The sequence below is a fragment of the Ahaetulla prasina genome, chromosome 2 (genome assembly GCF_028640845.1).
Source record: "Ahaetulla prasina isolate Xishuangbanna chromosome 2, ASM2864084v1, whole genome shotgun sequence".
Classification (NCBI taxonomy): Eukaryota; Metazoa; Chordata; class Lepidosauria; order Squamata; family Colubridae; genus Ahaetulla; species Ahaetulla prasina.
In genome coordinates, this window is record NC_080540.1 from 26,161,446 (window position 1) to 26,177,216 (window position 15,771).

Below are 15,771 nucleotides of genomic sequence, written 5' to 3' on the forward strand. Positions count from 1 at the left end.
TGGTGTGGGGGGAGATGCGTGAGCTATTCTGGGACGAGGCTCTTTTGTTTGCAGTCGCACTATAGCGCCATTTAGTTTCACTTACGTAACGTGAACTCAACTTATGCTCGGGCGATGCAAATAGTATATTTTCAGAAATTTAAATTGTCACGGAGAACTTTATGAAAATGTTTTTAAATAATGCTATGAATTTTTTTAAAAAAGTCAATTAAATTAAAAAAAGGGAAAGTGCTTCAGTATCGGACAAAACCTCTACTGCCCACCATGAAAGCTGGAACGCCCACTAGTGGGTGGTAGGGACTAGGTTGACTACCACTGTTGTAAAGTTTTATAACAATGCATGTTTTCCAATATGTAGGGGACTCCAGTTCCAGTGATGATCTCTACAACATTTTTGTCTTGAACCATGCCATTACTGTTCTATACAAAGGGAAAGATAGCATTAGTGAGTGCACAAATTACAAATGATTTAGAATATCAAGTATCCTCAGCAATGCTGCGTTGTAATTTAGAGATGAGAGACAACAATGAACATAATTTGGGAAACCAGCTTTATGCTGATCAGGGAATGCACAAAATATGATAGAAGTGAAACATGCCTAAGAATATAAATGAATGTTTAGCAAATGATTCGACCCTGAGCAGGAAATAAGGAGATTTTGTTGTCCGAAATAGTCTAGGATTGTGCCCGATATGCAATGCTCATTAAAGCACACCAAGGACGGATATAATGTTTATTTCTAGCCAAAAAGCCGGTGTTCAGGAACCAGATTAAGCACCCAATTCTCAGATCAACAGGTTTGTATTCTTGCAACAAGATACAAAGTTTTTTTTTTTTTTAAAGTCTTCAATTGCATAGCTTTCAGCCAGTACACAATAAAGCATACAGAATGTGATTAGAAAGAGGCACTATTTACAGTATTTTTCAGACTATAAGACGCTTGAATCATCTTGAATACCATTTACAGATTTGGCCAGCTCAAGGCCTATCAGAAAATACATAGTCATTGCATTTCCTTCCAGGGATTTCTGAATATTAAGTAGTTGATTGAAGTAGTGTCTCTTTCATATCCAAACTATGGACTGCTATATTTTCAGGAAAGGAATTGGTCCATAAATTTGATGTGGGCATGTATTACACATCAATGTGTGCAAATCTGTATCTATGCATATGCAGCATTGTCAAAAGCCATACTCCAAATAAAATAGACCCAGAGCAAAAAAAAAATGTAAATAAAATTTAATATAAATGTCATGAAAATAAGGAAGCAAATTAATTCCTATTTACATGCACCGTTGTATTTTACACCCAAACATGCCCTTTCCATCTTCAAGAGAAACAACAAAGACACGAAAGATTGGGGAAGATTGCTGAAAATAGAGAGGGAAAAAATGCAAGTTTAGAACCAAAGGTTTATGTCTCAGAAGAAGAGTGAATTGAGGAAGGGAGAAAAGGCCCCCAGTCAAAATTTTTACAGGCAAGCAAGGATAAACCACAATCCTCCAAACCCAGAGTTGGAATCAGAATTAAGGGCTGGCTAATGCTTATTCACAGCTATGTCTACAGTCATTTATACCTCTAGCCCAGTCATATTCAATATAGATGTCTGCTCCCAAATACACTGTAAGTCAGCATCCCCAACTCAACTCACAGATAATAATTAAGAAGGAAAAGAAGGGTTTTGAATAATCTATATACTACTAAAAATCTCATCGTAACTATTAACTGGGTGAACAGGGCTACCCAGTTGAACCAATACATTTCAAATGTATTTATTTATAAATTTATAGGCTGCCCATCTGACCTCAAGGTTACGCTGGGTGGCTTAAGGGCTAACTTACAGAATGTGTCCATTCTGGGACCCAGGGAATGAAATTTGGAGAAATTATGATTGCTTCATTGCTGCTGACTGCTGGTGTATTGCTGAGATAGTTTCTGTGAGAGTTTCCCCACCTACTCTCGCAATCCCTTGCACTCTCCCCTACTCAGGAGCAAGCACTTACCTGCCCGTTGGGAAGAGAAGGGAAAGGGGAGATTTCCAATGCTCCCTGCCAGTTCCCCAGAAGGAAATTCAATGGAGAGGCCAGCAGGAAGTTGGAGTTCACTCCTGTTCCCGCAGCTTTTTTGCTCATCACTGGTCATTCCGTTCCTCTGTTTAGGTAAGGAAATAGCAATAGCACTTAGACTTATATACCACTTCACGGTGCTTTACAGCCTTCTCTAAGCAGTTTACAGAGTCAGTGTATTGCCCCCAACAATCTGGGTCCTCAATTTTCTGACCTCAGAAGAATGAAAAGCTGAGTCATCAGTAAGCTTATCAGGATCGAATTGCTGGCAGTTGGCAAAATTAAGCCGCGTTCTAACCACTTCGCTACCACGGCTCTGAAATGATGTCCCAGCAGGACATAAGATTGTCAAATTATTTAATAAAAATTTAGTTATCCTCAATATCTCACTGGGGATTTGACTGAATATAGTTGATTTATACTGAACCTACAAACATAGACAAGATCTTGGCCTTCCTCTTGTAGTAACTTTCCTCTCATCTTTTTAATCTGGCCCATCCATTCTATTTCTTTTCTTCGCCTTCTTTCACTTTAACTCATTTTCCTCTAATTAAATAATCCATTCCCTTTTAATGTTGGTATACTGCTCAGAAATGGAATCACTTAAGTTCTTTTCCATATCGCAGGTATGTACTTTCTTCCATGTAACTTCTTTTATCAAAACTTCACAACTCTGAAAGAAGTTCCTCACTTATTATATGCAGGCAGGGATGGCACCAATTTTAGAGAAGATGAGAGATGGCCAGCTCCGCTGCTATAGACACATCCGAAGAGCAGCACCTTCCACCGTTGGCAAGACTGCCTATGTTGTGGTTCCCACCCCCGAACCTGGCCCCATGCCCGAAAGTGCCTTGGAGCCGGGCCTGCTGCCAGAAAGTGATTCGGAGCCGGGCCTGCTGCCAGAAAGTGACTCGGACAGTGAGGGGGGAAGGGCCGTCAGGACTTAACTCGGAAGCACCGGCTTCCCTGGCACAGCTCCAGGAACCAGAGGCAGGCCAGGTGGAAGAGATAACGAGGCCTCCTTCCCCTGACTCTTTCCCCCCCAGGCCACTCCTCCAGACCCAGCTGATGGCAATCAGGCTTGGTTGGACTCTAGGTTTCGTAGGCAGGAGAGGAGGGAACAACAGAAGCAGGGGAGGAGCTGGACTAAGAAGTGCTGAGTCATGGAGCCACACCCCACAGGATATAAAAGGCAGCAAGAGCTGGTGTGTCTCTTTGTATCAGGCAAATCCACAGATTGACTAGAGCTGAAGGTTGTGACTCACCAGTGTCTTGGCAGCTATCGAGGGCTCTTGGCAGACACTGATTCTTTTGCTGCCAGAGCTGATAAGAGCGGCTAATTAAGCCATCGTTCGGACGGAGCCGAGGAGGACACAACAGCCTACCAACCAGAAGTCAATGGCTGGCGTCCAAAACAGAGATGGCAAGACACCATCAACAAAGATACTTAAGCTGCGGCGTGGAGATGCAGTTGACTGTGCAAAGTGGCATTCAATCATCTGAAAAGTGGATCCTGCAGGAATACACTAGGAAGAAGAAGGCAAATTCTTCTTTGTGTGGATCCTCTTATGAAAAGAGAGGGAAGTGTTGTGACTGAAACTCTTCCCACACTCCTGGCACTCATATGGTTTCTCTCCTGTGTGGATCCTCCTATGTGAACTGAGGGAACTGCTTGTATTGAAACTCTTTCCACAGTCCGTGCAATGATATGGCTTCTCGCCAGAGTGGATCCTCTTGTGCGATATCAGGGAACTGCTTGTATAAAAGCTCTTTTCACAATCTGTGCATTTATACAGCTTCTCCCCCGAGTGGATCTTTTTATGAGAACTAAGGTGGCTGCTTTTACTGAATTTCTTTCCACAATCCAGGCATTGATACGGTTTCATCCCAGTGTGGATCCTTTCATGGGAACTAAGGGAAGCACTTTGGCTGAAACTCTTCCCACATTCCGTACACTTATATGGTTTCTCCCCTGTGTGGATCCTTTTATGGGCAGTGAGGGAACCACTGGTGGTGAAGCTCTTTCCACAGTCTGTGCATTTGTACGGCTTCTCCCCTGTGTGGATCCTTTTATGGCAGGACAGGTTTCTGTGTTGGCTGAAGCACTTCCCACACTCTGTACATCTATACGGCTTCTCTCCTGTGTGGATCCTTTCATGCGAAATAAGATCGGTACTCTTGCGGAAGCTCTTCCCACACGCTGTGCATTTATATGGTTTCTCCCCCGTGTGGATCCTTTTATGGGAAATGAGTTCACTGCTTGTACTGAAGCGCTTTCCACACTCCATGCACTGATACGGTTTCATCCCTGTATGGATCCTTTCATGGGAAGTAAGGGAAGTGCTCTGACTGAAACTCTTCCCACACTCCATGCACTTATACGGTTTTTCACCCGTGTGGATCCTTTGATGACTAGTAAGGTTATTGCTCCAACTGAAGCTTTTTCCGCACTCCATGCATTGATACGGCTTCTCGCCCGTGTGGATCCTTTTATGGGACGTAAGATCACTCCTACTTATAAAGCACTTTCCACAATCTGTGCATTGGTACGGTTTCTCTCCCGTGTGGATCCTTTCATGGGAAGTAAGACCACGTCTCATGGTAAAGCTTTTTCCACACTCCAGACATCTAAACGGTTTTTCCCCTGTATGGATCCTTTTATGGGAAATGAGGTCACTGCTTTGACTGAACTTTTTCCCACAATCCATGCACTGATACGGTTTCATCCCGGTATGGATCCTTTCATGGGAAGTAAGGGAAGTACTTTGGCTGAAACTCTTCCCGCATTGCATGCACTTATATGGTTTCTCCCCCGTGTGGATCCTTTTATGGGCAGCGAGGGAACCACTGGTGGTGAAGCTCTTTCCACAGTCTGCACATCTGTACGGTTTCTCCCCTTTGTGGAGCCTTTTATGAGAAGTAAAATCAATACTCATATTGGACCTCCTTCCACATTCCATCCGTTTATATTTCTTTCCTGCGTGGGACTTTTTGTGCATAGTAAGGTCACTGCTTGTACAGAAACTCTTTCTGCATTCTGTACATTTATAAGACTTCTTCACTCTATGGGTTGTTTTATGGGTCTTAAAAGTAGTGCTGTCACTAAAGCTTTTCCCATTGTCTGAATATTTATGTGATTTGGGTGTCTCAATGCTTTGAGATAAAGAAAGACAGAGATTCAAATATTTTTTTCCATGTTCCCTGCATTCAACCTGCTCCTCTTTAGAGTGGATTCTGCCACATTCAGTGATGACTGATTTATGGCTGAATGTTTTCCCACCCTTCAAACAGCTTCTTCTTTTTTTGCGAGGTTGGATATTGAAGTTGCAATTTTCTCCATACTGAAAAATAGATGATTTTTCCTTCCTGTTATTCAACCAGTTTTCTTCAGTTGCATTTGGTTTCCTCCGATTTTGAAATATCCCTTTTGTAGTCTCCGGTGAATTCATACCTGGTTCTTTATCATTTTCAGGCTCTTCCCTGTCATCTGTTTGGAAGGAAAATAGAGAAGAAAATTAAACATGAGATGTCTAAGATGTAAAATGAAGTGCCATCACATCATATTAGCCTCCTTTTTTATTTCAATACTACTGTACCAAGATCTTTCTCTCTAAGCTACACGGTGGTGGGAATATGTCTGGGGCTTTGTTTACTGCACCTCTGATCCTTCCTGTTATCTCAAGAAGTTGGACTGCTAGGAGCCACCTAAGCAGTGGTGAAATGTAAAGTTTGTTACTACTGGTTCTGTGGGCGTGGCTTGGTGGTGGTGGGGCGTAATATGACTGGGTGGGCGTGGCCAACCTTTGTTTTTTTAACTTTTAAAAGCATTTTTTCTACAACTTCTTTGGCCGAAGAAGTTGTAAAAAAATGCTTTTAAAAGGCTCTGACGATCCCAGCTGAGTTGCCTGATCGTCGGAGGCTTTTGTTTTCTCTTAAAAGCATTTTTTTTTGCCTTTAAAAAAAAAAAAAGCCTCTGACGATCAGGCAACTTAGCTGGGATCGTCAGAGCCTTTTAAAAGCATTTTTTTATACAAAGCATTTTTTACTTTTAAAAGCATTTTTTCGGCCGAAGAAAAAATGCTTTTAAAAGTAAAAACAAAAAAGTAAAAACAAAAAAAACCTCTGATGATTGTGCAGCTCAGCTGGGTATGGGGGGGGCCAGGGATTTTTGCTACCGATTCTCCAAACCACCCACTGCCATCGCTACAAACCGGGAGCACTTCACCCCTGCACCTAAGGTATGAGGTCCCATAGAACTCCATTATTTTTTCGCATTAGGGAAAGTAATTTGAGGTCAATTTGGGGAGTAGCATCTAGCATTCTGGAGTAGAATATTATGAAATTCAATTTCAAATATGGAAGAAGAAATTAAATCAAGAGAAAATGGAGGTGCTGTTGCTACAAGTAAACTGTACTTAAATGCTGGGATTTAGCGTGCTTGAGATGAGTTGCCGTCCCTTGAAAAAAAACAGGACTGCACTCCAGGTGTGTTCTTTTCACCCTCAGCTTTCCCTGCACTGGTCAGCAGCCACAATGATAACTTCACTTTATTCAAATTAACTCCCCACTCTCCAAGAGCAGAGAGATTGCTTTTATCTCTACTTAACCACTTCAGCGTCTTCATTTTTCATTACTTTTTCTATTTTGTGTTCCCACCCGTTCTTCCTTGCAGGAAACTGGCAATTTTTGCAGATACACAATACCAATGCACCATTGTTGCTACTTCAACTTGGCATTGTTGTGTCCCACTCCCTCTCCGACAGCCGGGTCTGGGAAGTCTGTATCAAGCATGGCCACGAAGCCTCTGCAGCTTTGCCAAATTCCTTTCAGATTTCTCAGGCAGGCAGGAATCCAAGGTGTGACAAAATGTCCTCATTTTACCGACCTCGGAAGGATGGAAGCCTGAATCAACCTTGAGTCAGTGAGACGCAAACTGCTGCACTGCTGGCATTCGGCAGTCAGCAGAATTAGCCTGCAATACTGCATTACACCAGCAGGGCTCCTTATTTGGATTTATATAGCTGTCTGTATCAGATACGTGACTATGAACATGACTCACATATGGACATTTCCGTTCTCTTTAGGAAAAGTACAGACCTTAATCTCTGAGAAACTGGTAAAAATGTACCTTCTCCACGTATTTCAGTCCAGAGCAAAATGGATCCCTGACCCATGAAATCCACATTCTTGAAATTTCCCTACCCCCCTGAGAAATTAATAAGCTGCTTCTCTCTCGTCAGAATATACTTCTCCATTTATTTGAACCCAAAGCAAAACAAATCTCTTACCTATGGACTCCACATTCTTAACATTTTCCAGCATGACCTCTCTGTACAGGGATTTTTGGTCAAAATCCAGCAGAGCCCACTCCTCCTCAGAGAAAAACACAGTTACATCTTCAAAAGAGACAGGGATCTGTAGTATAAAAACACTCCGTGTTAATGTACAATTCCAGAAAATATTAGCAATTTCCTTATTCTACTGGCAAATATTCCACTCGCTGAGAGCAACCCTTACATTCATCTTGATCCACTCCTGGGACAAGATGAGGGAGCAAAATGGACTCCAATACTTCCTGCAAGGTTGCTTATCAAGCAAGTATTTGGATATTCCTGTATGATATTTTAATCAATGTCTTGTCCATTGCGACATAAACCAGGGGTCTCCAACCCTGGCAACTTTAAACCTGGAGGACTTCAACTCCCATAATGCCCCAGCCAGCTTTGCTGGCTGGGGCATTCTGGGAGTTAAAGTCCTCCAGGCTTAAAGTTGCCAAGGTTGGAAACCCCTGACATAAACTGTCTTCATTGACCAACTAGAAGAAGTTATTGGGAGATGTTCTCAAGAAGATGTGTGAGATTCTATGGATGGTACCAGAATGCTGGGAAGATGCTCTGAAAATTTGTTTAGATGGGAGATCTTAAATTGGCGCTGGAAAAGGGAGAGAGTTGCATGTTCCTTGACTAAATGAGGCCATTCGGGTCTGGATGGGGACGAACAGGCTCCAACTCAACCCATCCAAGACAGAGTGGCTGTGGATGCCGGCGTCCCGGCACAGTCAGCTTACCCCATTGCTGACTGTAGGGGGCGAATCGTTAGCCCCCAGGGAATCGGTGCGCAATTTAGGCGTTCTCCTGGATGCACGGCTGTCTTTAGAAGACCATTTGACAGCCGTCGCCAGAGGAGCTTTTCATCAGGTTCGCCTGATTCGCCAATTGCGCCCTTTCCTGGACCGGGACGCGTTATGCACGGTCACTCATGCCCTCGTCACTTCCCGTCTGGATTACTGCAATGCTCTCTACATGGGGCTCCCCTTGAAGTGCACCTGGAGGCTCCAACTGGTGCAGAATGTGGCTGCGCGGGGGATTGAGGGAGCTCCTCGTAGCTCCCATGTAACATCTCTCCTGCGCAGGCTGCATTGGTTGCCGGTGGTCTTCCAGGTGCGCTTCAAGGTGTTGGTTATCACCTTTAAAGCACTCCATGGCATTGGACCGGGATATTTACGGGACCGCCTGCTGCTAACAGTTACCTCCCATTGTCCGGTACGTCCAGTGCGCGCCCACAGGGAGGGTCTTCTTAGGGTGCTGTCGGCTAGTCAATGTCGGGTGGCGGCCCCCACGGGAAGAGCGTTCTCTGTGGGGGGCCCGGCTCTATGGAATGAGCTGCCAGTGGGACTCCGTCTCCTCCCTGATCTCCGGACCTTTAAACGCGAGCTCAAGACTTTCTTTTTTCACCAAGCGGGGCTGGCCTGATTGATTTTAGTATGGGGGGTTTTAGTGGGTTTTAATAGGGTTTTACTAAGGTTTTAGTTTTGATAAAAATTTTAGCTAATATTTTAAATATACAGCGATTGAATCAGTTTTTTAAACTTGATATAGTATTTTAATTTGTTAGGATTCTTGTCGTTTCATTGGCTGTACACCGCCCTGAGTCTTTGGAGAATATATATAAAAATATATAAATGTATAATGTATAATGTATAAAAATATGAATAAATAATAAATAATAATAATAAATAAATGTTGAGCTCTGAGAGATGGGACCTTCCTACCTGAGTCAGAAGTGCAGCCGCTGTTTCTACTCCACCACAAAGAGAAGACCTTTCCACTGGTATGATCACCATTGTTCCATTTTCTGATAAAAGCAGAGGAAGCGCATGTTTTGAAATCAGCTGGAGAAAAACTCTGCACACGGGGCTCAAGGTCATACAGTAAACGAAACTCCTGAATATTAAAGACATCAGGCACTATATAACTCATGAGGACACCAATGCATCAAAATGAACCCTGCCCCCTTTTTACCTGATGTTGACTTCTCAGATAGGTCCTCCTTGGGGATCCCCCCAAAGACAATTTGTTGAGGGAGATGTGACGCATTTCCTGATGCTTTAGAACCATGGGTGGCCACCTCCATGAAATGCCCGTGAACCTGAAATAGCAGTGAAAAGAACATTACTGCCTCTGCCTTAGCTTGTTATAGGACCTTGGAAATAATCAGGATGAAGGAGGATGGAATCATTTGTCTAACAAGGATAAAGGTAAAGGTTCCCCTCGCACATACGTGCTAGTCGTTGCCGACTCCAGGGGGCGGTGCTCATCTCCGTTTCAAAGCCGAAGAGCCAGCGCTGTCCGAAGACGTCTCCGGCATGACTCAACGCCAAAGGCGCACGGAACGCTGTTACCTTCCCACCATAGGTGGTTCCTATTTTTTCTACTTGCAGTTTTACATGCTTTCGAAACTGCTAGGTTGGAAGAAGCTGGGACAAGTAACGGGAGCTCACCCCGTTACACGGCAGCACTAGGGATTCGAACCGCTGAGCTGCCGACCTTTCGATCAACAAGCTCAACGTCCTAGGCCCTGAGTCACTGTGTCCCTTCAATCAAAAGGATACATTTGATTAAAACCAACCTGATTACATTTAAGAATCCATTCACATTGTTTTTATGATCTCACCTGCTGCTTTTGCTGAATTTTCTGCTCCACACGGCTCAGGAGGAAACCTTTGGCCGAGGTCACTTCCTGGGACCTGGTCCCTGCTCCATACATCCAGACACAGCTCTCCACCTCAGCGGGTGGGGCGTAGAGCTGCAGGATTACCACCTGAGCTTTCATGCGGCCCTCTCGTTTCCACCACTGATCATAAAGATGATGGAGTTGGCTGCATATGACTTGGAGTCCCTCGGTTTCCTGGCAACAGAGTTCCCTAAAAGGGCAACACTGGGCAATACAATGTGTGGCTGCTTCTTCCAGAATGTTCTGCTTGGTTCTTGCTGCTTGTCCAAACAAATCCAAAGGCTCTTCCGAATCTACAAAGCCACTTTTACTCATTGGAGCAGAATGGTAAGGAGAGCCACCTCCTGCCATCTTGGAGAACCGACGTATTTCTCCTTTGAATGGTTAGCTTCTATGGAAAGTATGTTCAGTTTTCAAGGTAAGGTGAAAATAAGTAGAATCCAGTAATGCAAACACACTGGGAAGAACTTTCTTTCATTATTCAATTTGTTTAAAATTTACATTCATCAGTCCAGACACTTGATGACTGCGGGGCCTGCAAAGAATAAAAGCAAGACAGGACAAGAAGCAACAGACAGAAACTAATCAAGGAGAGAAGCAACCGAGCAATAGCAATTAAGACTTATATACAATGACTTATAATAATAATATCAGAGTTGGAAGGGACCTTGGAGGCCTTCTAGTCCAACCCTCTGCCCAGGCAGGAAACCCTACACCATCTCAGTCAGATGGTTATCCAACATTTTCTTAAAAATTTCCAGTGTTGGAGCATTCACAACTTCTGCAGGCAAGTCGTTCCACTTATTAATTGTTCTAACTGTCAGGAAATTTCTCCTTAGTTCTAAGTTGCTTCTTTCTTTGATCAGTTTCCACCCATTGCTTCTTGTTCTACCCTCAGGTGCTTTGGAGAACAGCCTGACTCCCTCTTGCGCTTCACAATACTTAACAGCCCTCTCTAAGAGGTTTACAGAGTCAGCATTTTGCCCCCAACAATCTGAGTCCTAAGGATAAATTTCCTGATCAGTGGAACAACTTGCCTCCAGAAATTGTGGTGTTCCATCACTGGAAGTTTTAAAGAAGAGATCGGACCACCATTTGTCTGAAATGGGTATAGAGCCGTGGCACATGGAGCCATGTTGCCTGGCAAGCGCAGCGTTGCCCATTCCTCTTCTGGGTTTCTGGCACGCATGCACATGTGACCATCAACTGACCTTTGTGTGTGCGGCAGTGCCAGAAACTGGAAGATCTGGTCTTCTGTTTTCCGGCGTGAGCATGAGCGCCAGCCAGGTATTGTCGTGCGCGCATGCGCGTCAGTAAACAGAAGACTAAGCTGGCTGGCACGCATGCATGTACCGAAAACTGGAAGTTTGTTTTCCAGCACGCGTATATGCCCCCTGGGCAACTCCTCTTCTAAGTTGTGGCCCAGACAAGCGCGCATGCGTGCACCCTTTTCGGCACTCGGTGCTGAAAAGCTTTGCCACCACTGGTATAGGGTTTCCTGCCTGAGCAGACTAGAATACCTCCAAGGTCCCTTCCAACTCTTGTTATTCCGTCATTCAAACACAGCAGATTACAACTACAAATGCAAATAGTTGCAAAGGGGTGGAAATTTTTTCTTACAAATGCAACATAAACAACTTCCACCACGGATAGACCTCACAAACAGAGTGTGCAGGTTAGAAATCTTGACGTTTGTGGGTTTTAATCTTTTTTACGACTATCTACCCAAGCTGCTACTTTGGCAGGACTCAGATATCTAGGGAATACTGACATGGGATGCCGATCAGTCTGGTCCCTTGGACTCCTCCCAAAGGGAATATTTCCTTGCCTCCAAAATCTGGAAAGGAGACACCTTCCCAAGCCAGGAAACCCAGATCCTCGACCTCCAGATGCTCTCAGCAAACAACAACCCCTGAGCTTGCTGGGGTCCTCAGGAGCAGGGGCCTCCAACCTTGTCAACTTTAAGACTTGTGGACTCCAACTCCCAGAATTCCTCAGCCAGCTTTGCTGGCTGAGGAATTCTGGGAGTTGAAGTCCACAAAGTCTTAAAGTTGACAAGGTTGGAGACCCCTGCTCAGGAGGGAGCTTGTGCAGAATTCCATCTTGAACCCAGAACAGGCTTTTCTTGCAGAAGTAACCTTACTGCACATATTGTAAAAATGATGCAGATGAATAGGACGTATAGGAGGTGGAAACTTGGGAAGGTTTCCCTAAACCTTTAAATTTCTAGGTTCTATCATATCGCAAGATCTAAAATGGACAGCTAACATCAAAAATATCATCAAAAAAGGACAACAAAGAATATTCTTTCTGAGCCAACTCAGTAAGCTCAAATTGTCCAAGGAGCTGCTGATTCAGTTCTACAGAGGAATTATTGAGTCTGTCATTTGCACCTCTATAACTGTCTGGTTCGGTTCTGCAACCCAACAAGAAAAACACAGACTTAAGAGGATCATTAGAACTGCAGAAAAAATAATTGCTACCAACCTGCCTTCCACTGAGGACCTGTATACTGCATGAATCAAGAAGAGGGCCGTAAAAGTATTTACAGATCCCTCACATCCAGGACATAAACTGTTTCAACTCCTACCCTCAAAACGACGCTATAGAGCACTGCACACCAGAACAACTAGACACAAGAACAGTTTTTTTCCGAAGGCCATCACTCTGCTAAACAAATAATTCCCTCAACACTGTCAAACTATTTACTAAATCTGCACTACTATTAATCTTCTCATCATTCCCATCACCAATCTCCTTCCACTTATACTATATGACTGTAATTTTGTTGCTGGCAATCCTTATGATTTATATTGATATATTGACCATCATTTGTGTTGTAATGTTGTACCTTGATGAACGTATCTTTTCTTTTATGTACACTGAGAGCATAGCACCAAGACAAATTCCTTGTGTGTCCAATCACACTTGGCCAATAAAAAATTCTATTCTATTCTATTTTATTCTACAAGATCCCATCCTTTCCAGATAAATCTATATGCTCACCAGAGGTGGGTTTCAGCAGGTTCTGACAGTTCTGCAGAACCGGTAGAGGAAATTTTGAGTAGTTCGGAGAACCGGTAGTAAAAATTCTGACTGGCCCCGCCCCCATCTATTCTCTGCCTCCTGAGTCCCAGCTCATCGGGAGTGAGATTTTGCAGTAACCTTCCCCTGGGGTTGGGTAGGAATGGAGTTTTTGCAGTAACCTCCTCCTGGGGTGGGGAGGGAATCGAGATTTTACAGTATCCTTTCCGTGTCACGCCCACCAAGCCACGCCCACAGAACCGGTAGTAAAAGGAGATTCCCACCCCTGGAGTGGGGTGGGAATGGAGATTTTGCAGTAACCTTCCCTGTAGTGGGGTAGTAATGGAGATTTTGCAGTAACCTTCCCCTGGGGTAGGGTGGGAATGGAGATTTTGCAGTAACCTTCCCCTGGAGTGGGGTGGGAATGGAGATTTTGCAGTATCCTTCCCCTGGAGGGGGGTGGGAATAGAGATTTTGCAGTATCCTTCCCCTGGAGTGGGGTGGGAATGGAGATTTTGCAATATCCTTCCCCTGGATTGGGGAGGGAATGGAGATTTTACAGTATCCTTCCTGTGCCACGCCCACCATGCCACGCCCACGCCCACAGAACCGGTAGTAAATCAAAATTTGAAACCCACCACTGATGCTCACCCATAAAGAGATCCTCAGGAGGGCGCTTGTGCAGAACTGAATCTTTAACCCAGAAGGGGCTCTCCTTGCAGAGGTGAGCGTCCCGTGGACCCCCCCTAAAAGGGGGAAAGGGGTCAAATGAGTAGCTGGAATCTTGGGGGGAGGGGTTTGCAAGAAGGACGCCTCTCCAGATGTGGAGCCTTGAGATCAGCCAAGCTTGGCTCGGCAGTTCCCCGCAGCCTTGTCAATTCCGCACCTTCCTTGCAAAGGAGGCGCTTTGCAAGCCCCGGCAGCTGCGGGATAGGTAGGGCCGGCTAAGGAAGCAAGAACCCGCCTGCAGGATCGGTGCAGCGTTCGGAGAGGACGCCGCTTCCTGGGAAAGCGGACCTTATCGGCGTGCGAGCGGCCACTTCCTGCCCTCCCTTTGCAAGCAGGGGGCGAGTTGCTTTCCCCCCTCGGAGCTTGCAAAAAAGCAATTCGGCTGAATCCAATGGTTGTTTGCAAAGGGCGCCCTCTAGCGGGCCCTGCGGGCCAAGCCTGCGGGTCTATGGACGGGAAGGGGGGGGCGGGCGTTCAAGAATATTTTTATTTTATTTTATTTATTTATTCGATTTTTATATCACCTTTCTCCCGAAGGACTCAGGGCCAGTGGTGGGATTCAAATAATTTAACAACCGGTTCTCTGCCCTAATGATTTCTTCCAACAACCAGTTCACCAAACTGCTCAGAAAGTTAACAACCGGTTCTCCCGAAAGGGTGCGAACTAGCTGAATCCCACCCCTGCTCAGGGCGGTTTACAGCCAAATAAAACAACATAAACATAGACAAAAATTAAAAACATATTAAAAAACTGATTATAAAACGGCCTAATAGAATTAAAACTAAGATAAAACCGTCATAAAACCCCCACTTAAAAATTTCATCAGGCTAGCCCCGCAAGGTGAAATAAAAAGGTCTTGGAGGCAACTCCTTCCATAGGGCTGGAGCCCCCACAGAGAAGGCCCTCTCCCTGGGGGCCGCCAGTTGACATTGTTTGACTGACAGCACCCTGAGGAGGCCCTCCCTATGGGAGCGCACAGGCCAATGGGAGGCTATAGGTGGCAGTGGCAGTAGGCGGTCCCGTAAGTAACCCAGTCCCGTGTAGGCGGTCCTGAATAGAATAGAGCTGGAAAAGACATTAGAGGGTTGTTGTTTTTTTCTTTAAGATTAGATTAACAGAGTTGGAAGGGACCTTGTAGGTCACCTAGTCCAGGGGTTTCCAACCTTGGCAACTTTAAGCCTGGTGGACATCAACTCCCAGAATCCCCCAGCCAGCTTTGCTGGCTGGGGAATTCTGGGAGTTGAAGTCCGTCAGGCTTAAAGTGCCAAGGTTGGAGACCCCTGATCTAGTCCAACCTCCCGCCCAAGCAGGAGACCCTACACCAGGGGTCTCCAACCTTGGTCCCTTTAAGACTTGTGGACTTCAACTCCCAGAGTTCCTTTGGCTCAGCTTTGCTAGCTGAGGGACTCTGGAAGTTGAAGTCCACAAGTCTTAAAGGGACCAAGGTTGGAGACCCCTGGCCTACACCATTTCTGACATATTTATTTATTTATTTATTTATTTATTTATTTATTTATTTATTTATTTATTTATTTATTTATTTATTTATTTATTATTTTAATTTATATACCGCCTTTTTCCCGAAGGACTCAGGGCGGTTTACAGCCCAGTAAAACAAAAATCACAAAAATTAAAAACATTTAAAAAAAACAACAACTGGCAGTCCAATCTCTTCTTGAAAGCCTCCACAACTTCCAAAGGCAACTTCTGTTCCATGGGTCGATCGTTTTCACTGTCAGAAAATCCCTCTTTATTTCTAAGTTGAATCTCTCCTTGATCAGTTTCCATCCATCATTCCTTGTCTGGCCTTCAGGTGGCAAATAGCTTGACCCCTTCCTCTCTGTGCCAGCCCCTCAAATATTGGAACACACTGCTATTTATTATTTTATTTTATTTTTTTATTTTTTTTATTTTGTCACAAGAGTATATATAAGCAT

The 15,771-nt window shown here is 44.5% G+C and overlaps 1 protein-coding gene across 5 annotated transcripts in view; it reads right to left on the reverse strand.

Annotated features, from left to right (window-relative positions):
- Positions 1-15,771, reverse strand: part of LOC131193420 (zinc finger protein 883-like) — a 69,918-nt gene that overhangs the window by 16,214 nt on the left and 37,933 nt on the right. Inside the window, exons 1-6 of one of the 5 annotated variants that reach the window (XM_058173544.1) lie at positions 13,756-14,144; positions 10,021-10,615; positions 9,369-9,495; positions 9,119-9,201; positions 7,356-7,482; positions 721-5,554 (exon numbers count right to left, since the gene is read on the reverse strand). In XM_058173544.1, the coding sequence (XP_058029527.1) occupies positions 3,594-5,554; positions 7,356-7,482; positions 9,119-9,201; positions 9,369-9,495; positions 10,021-10,431 (2,709 nt within the window). In that variant the 5' untranslated portion in view covers positions 10,432-10,615; positions 13,756-14,144 and the 3' untranslated portion in view covers positions 721-3,593. Of the gene's footprint in view, positions 1-720; positions 5,555-7,355; positions 7,483-9,118; positions 9,202-9,368; positions 9,496-10,020; positions 10,616-13,742; positions 14,145-15,771 lie in introns of those variants that run through there. The other 4 variants (XM_058173545.1, XR_009153916.1, XM_058173547.1 and 1 more) reach the window with 4 other exon arrangements.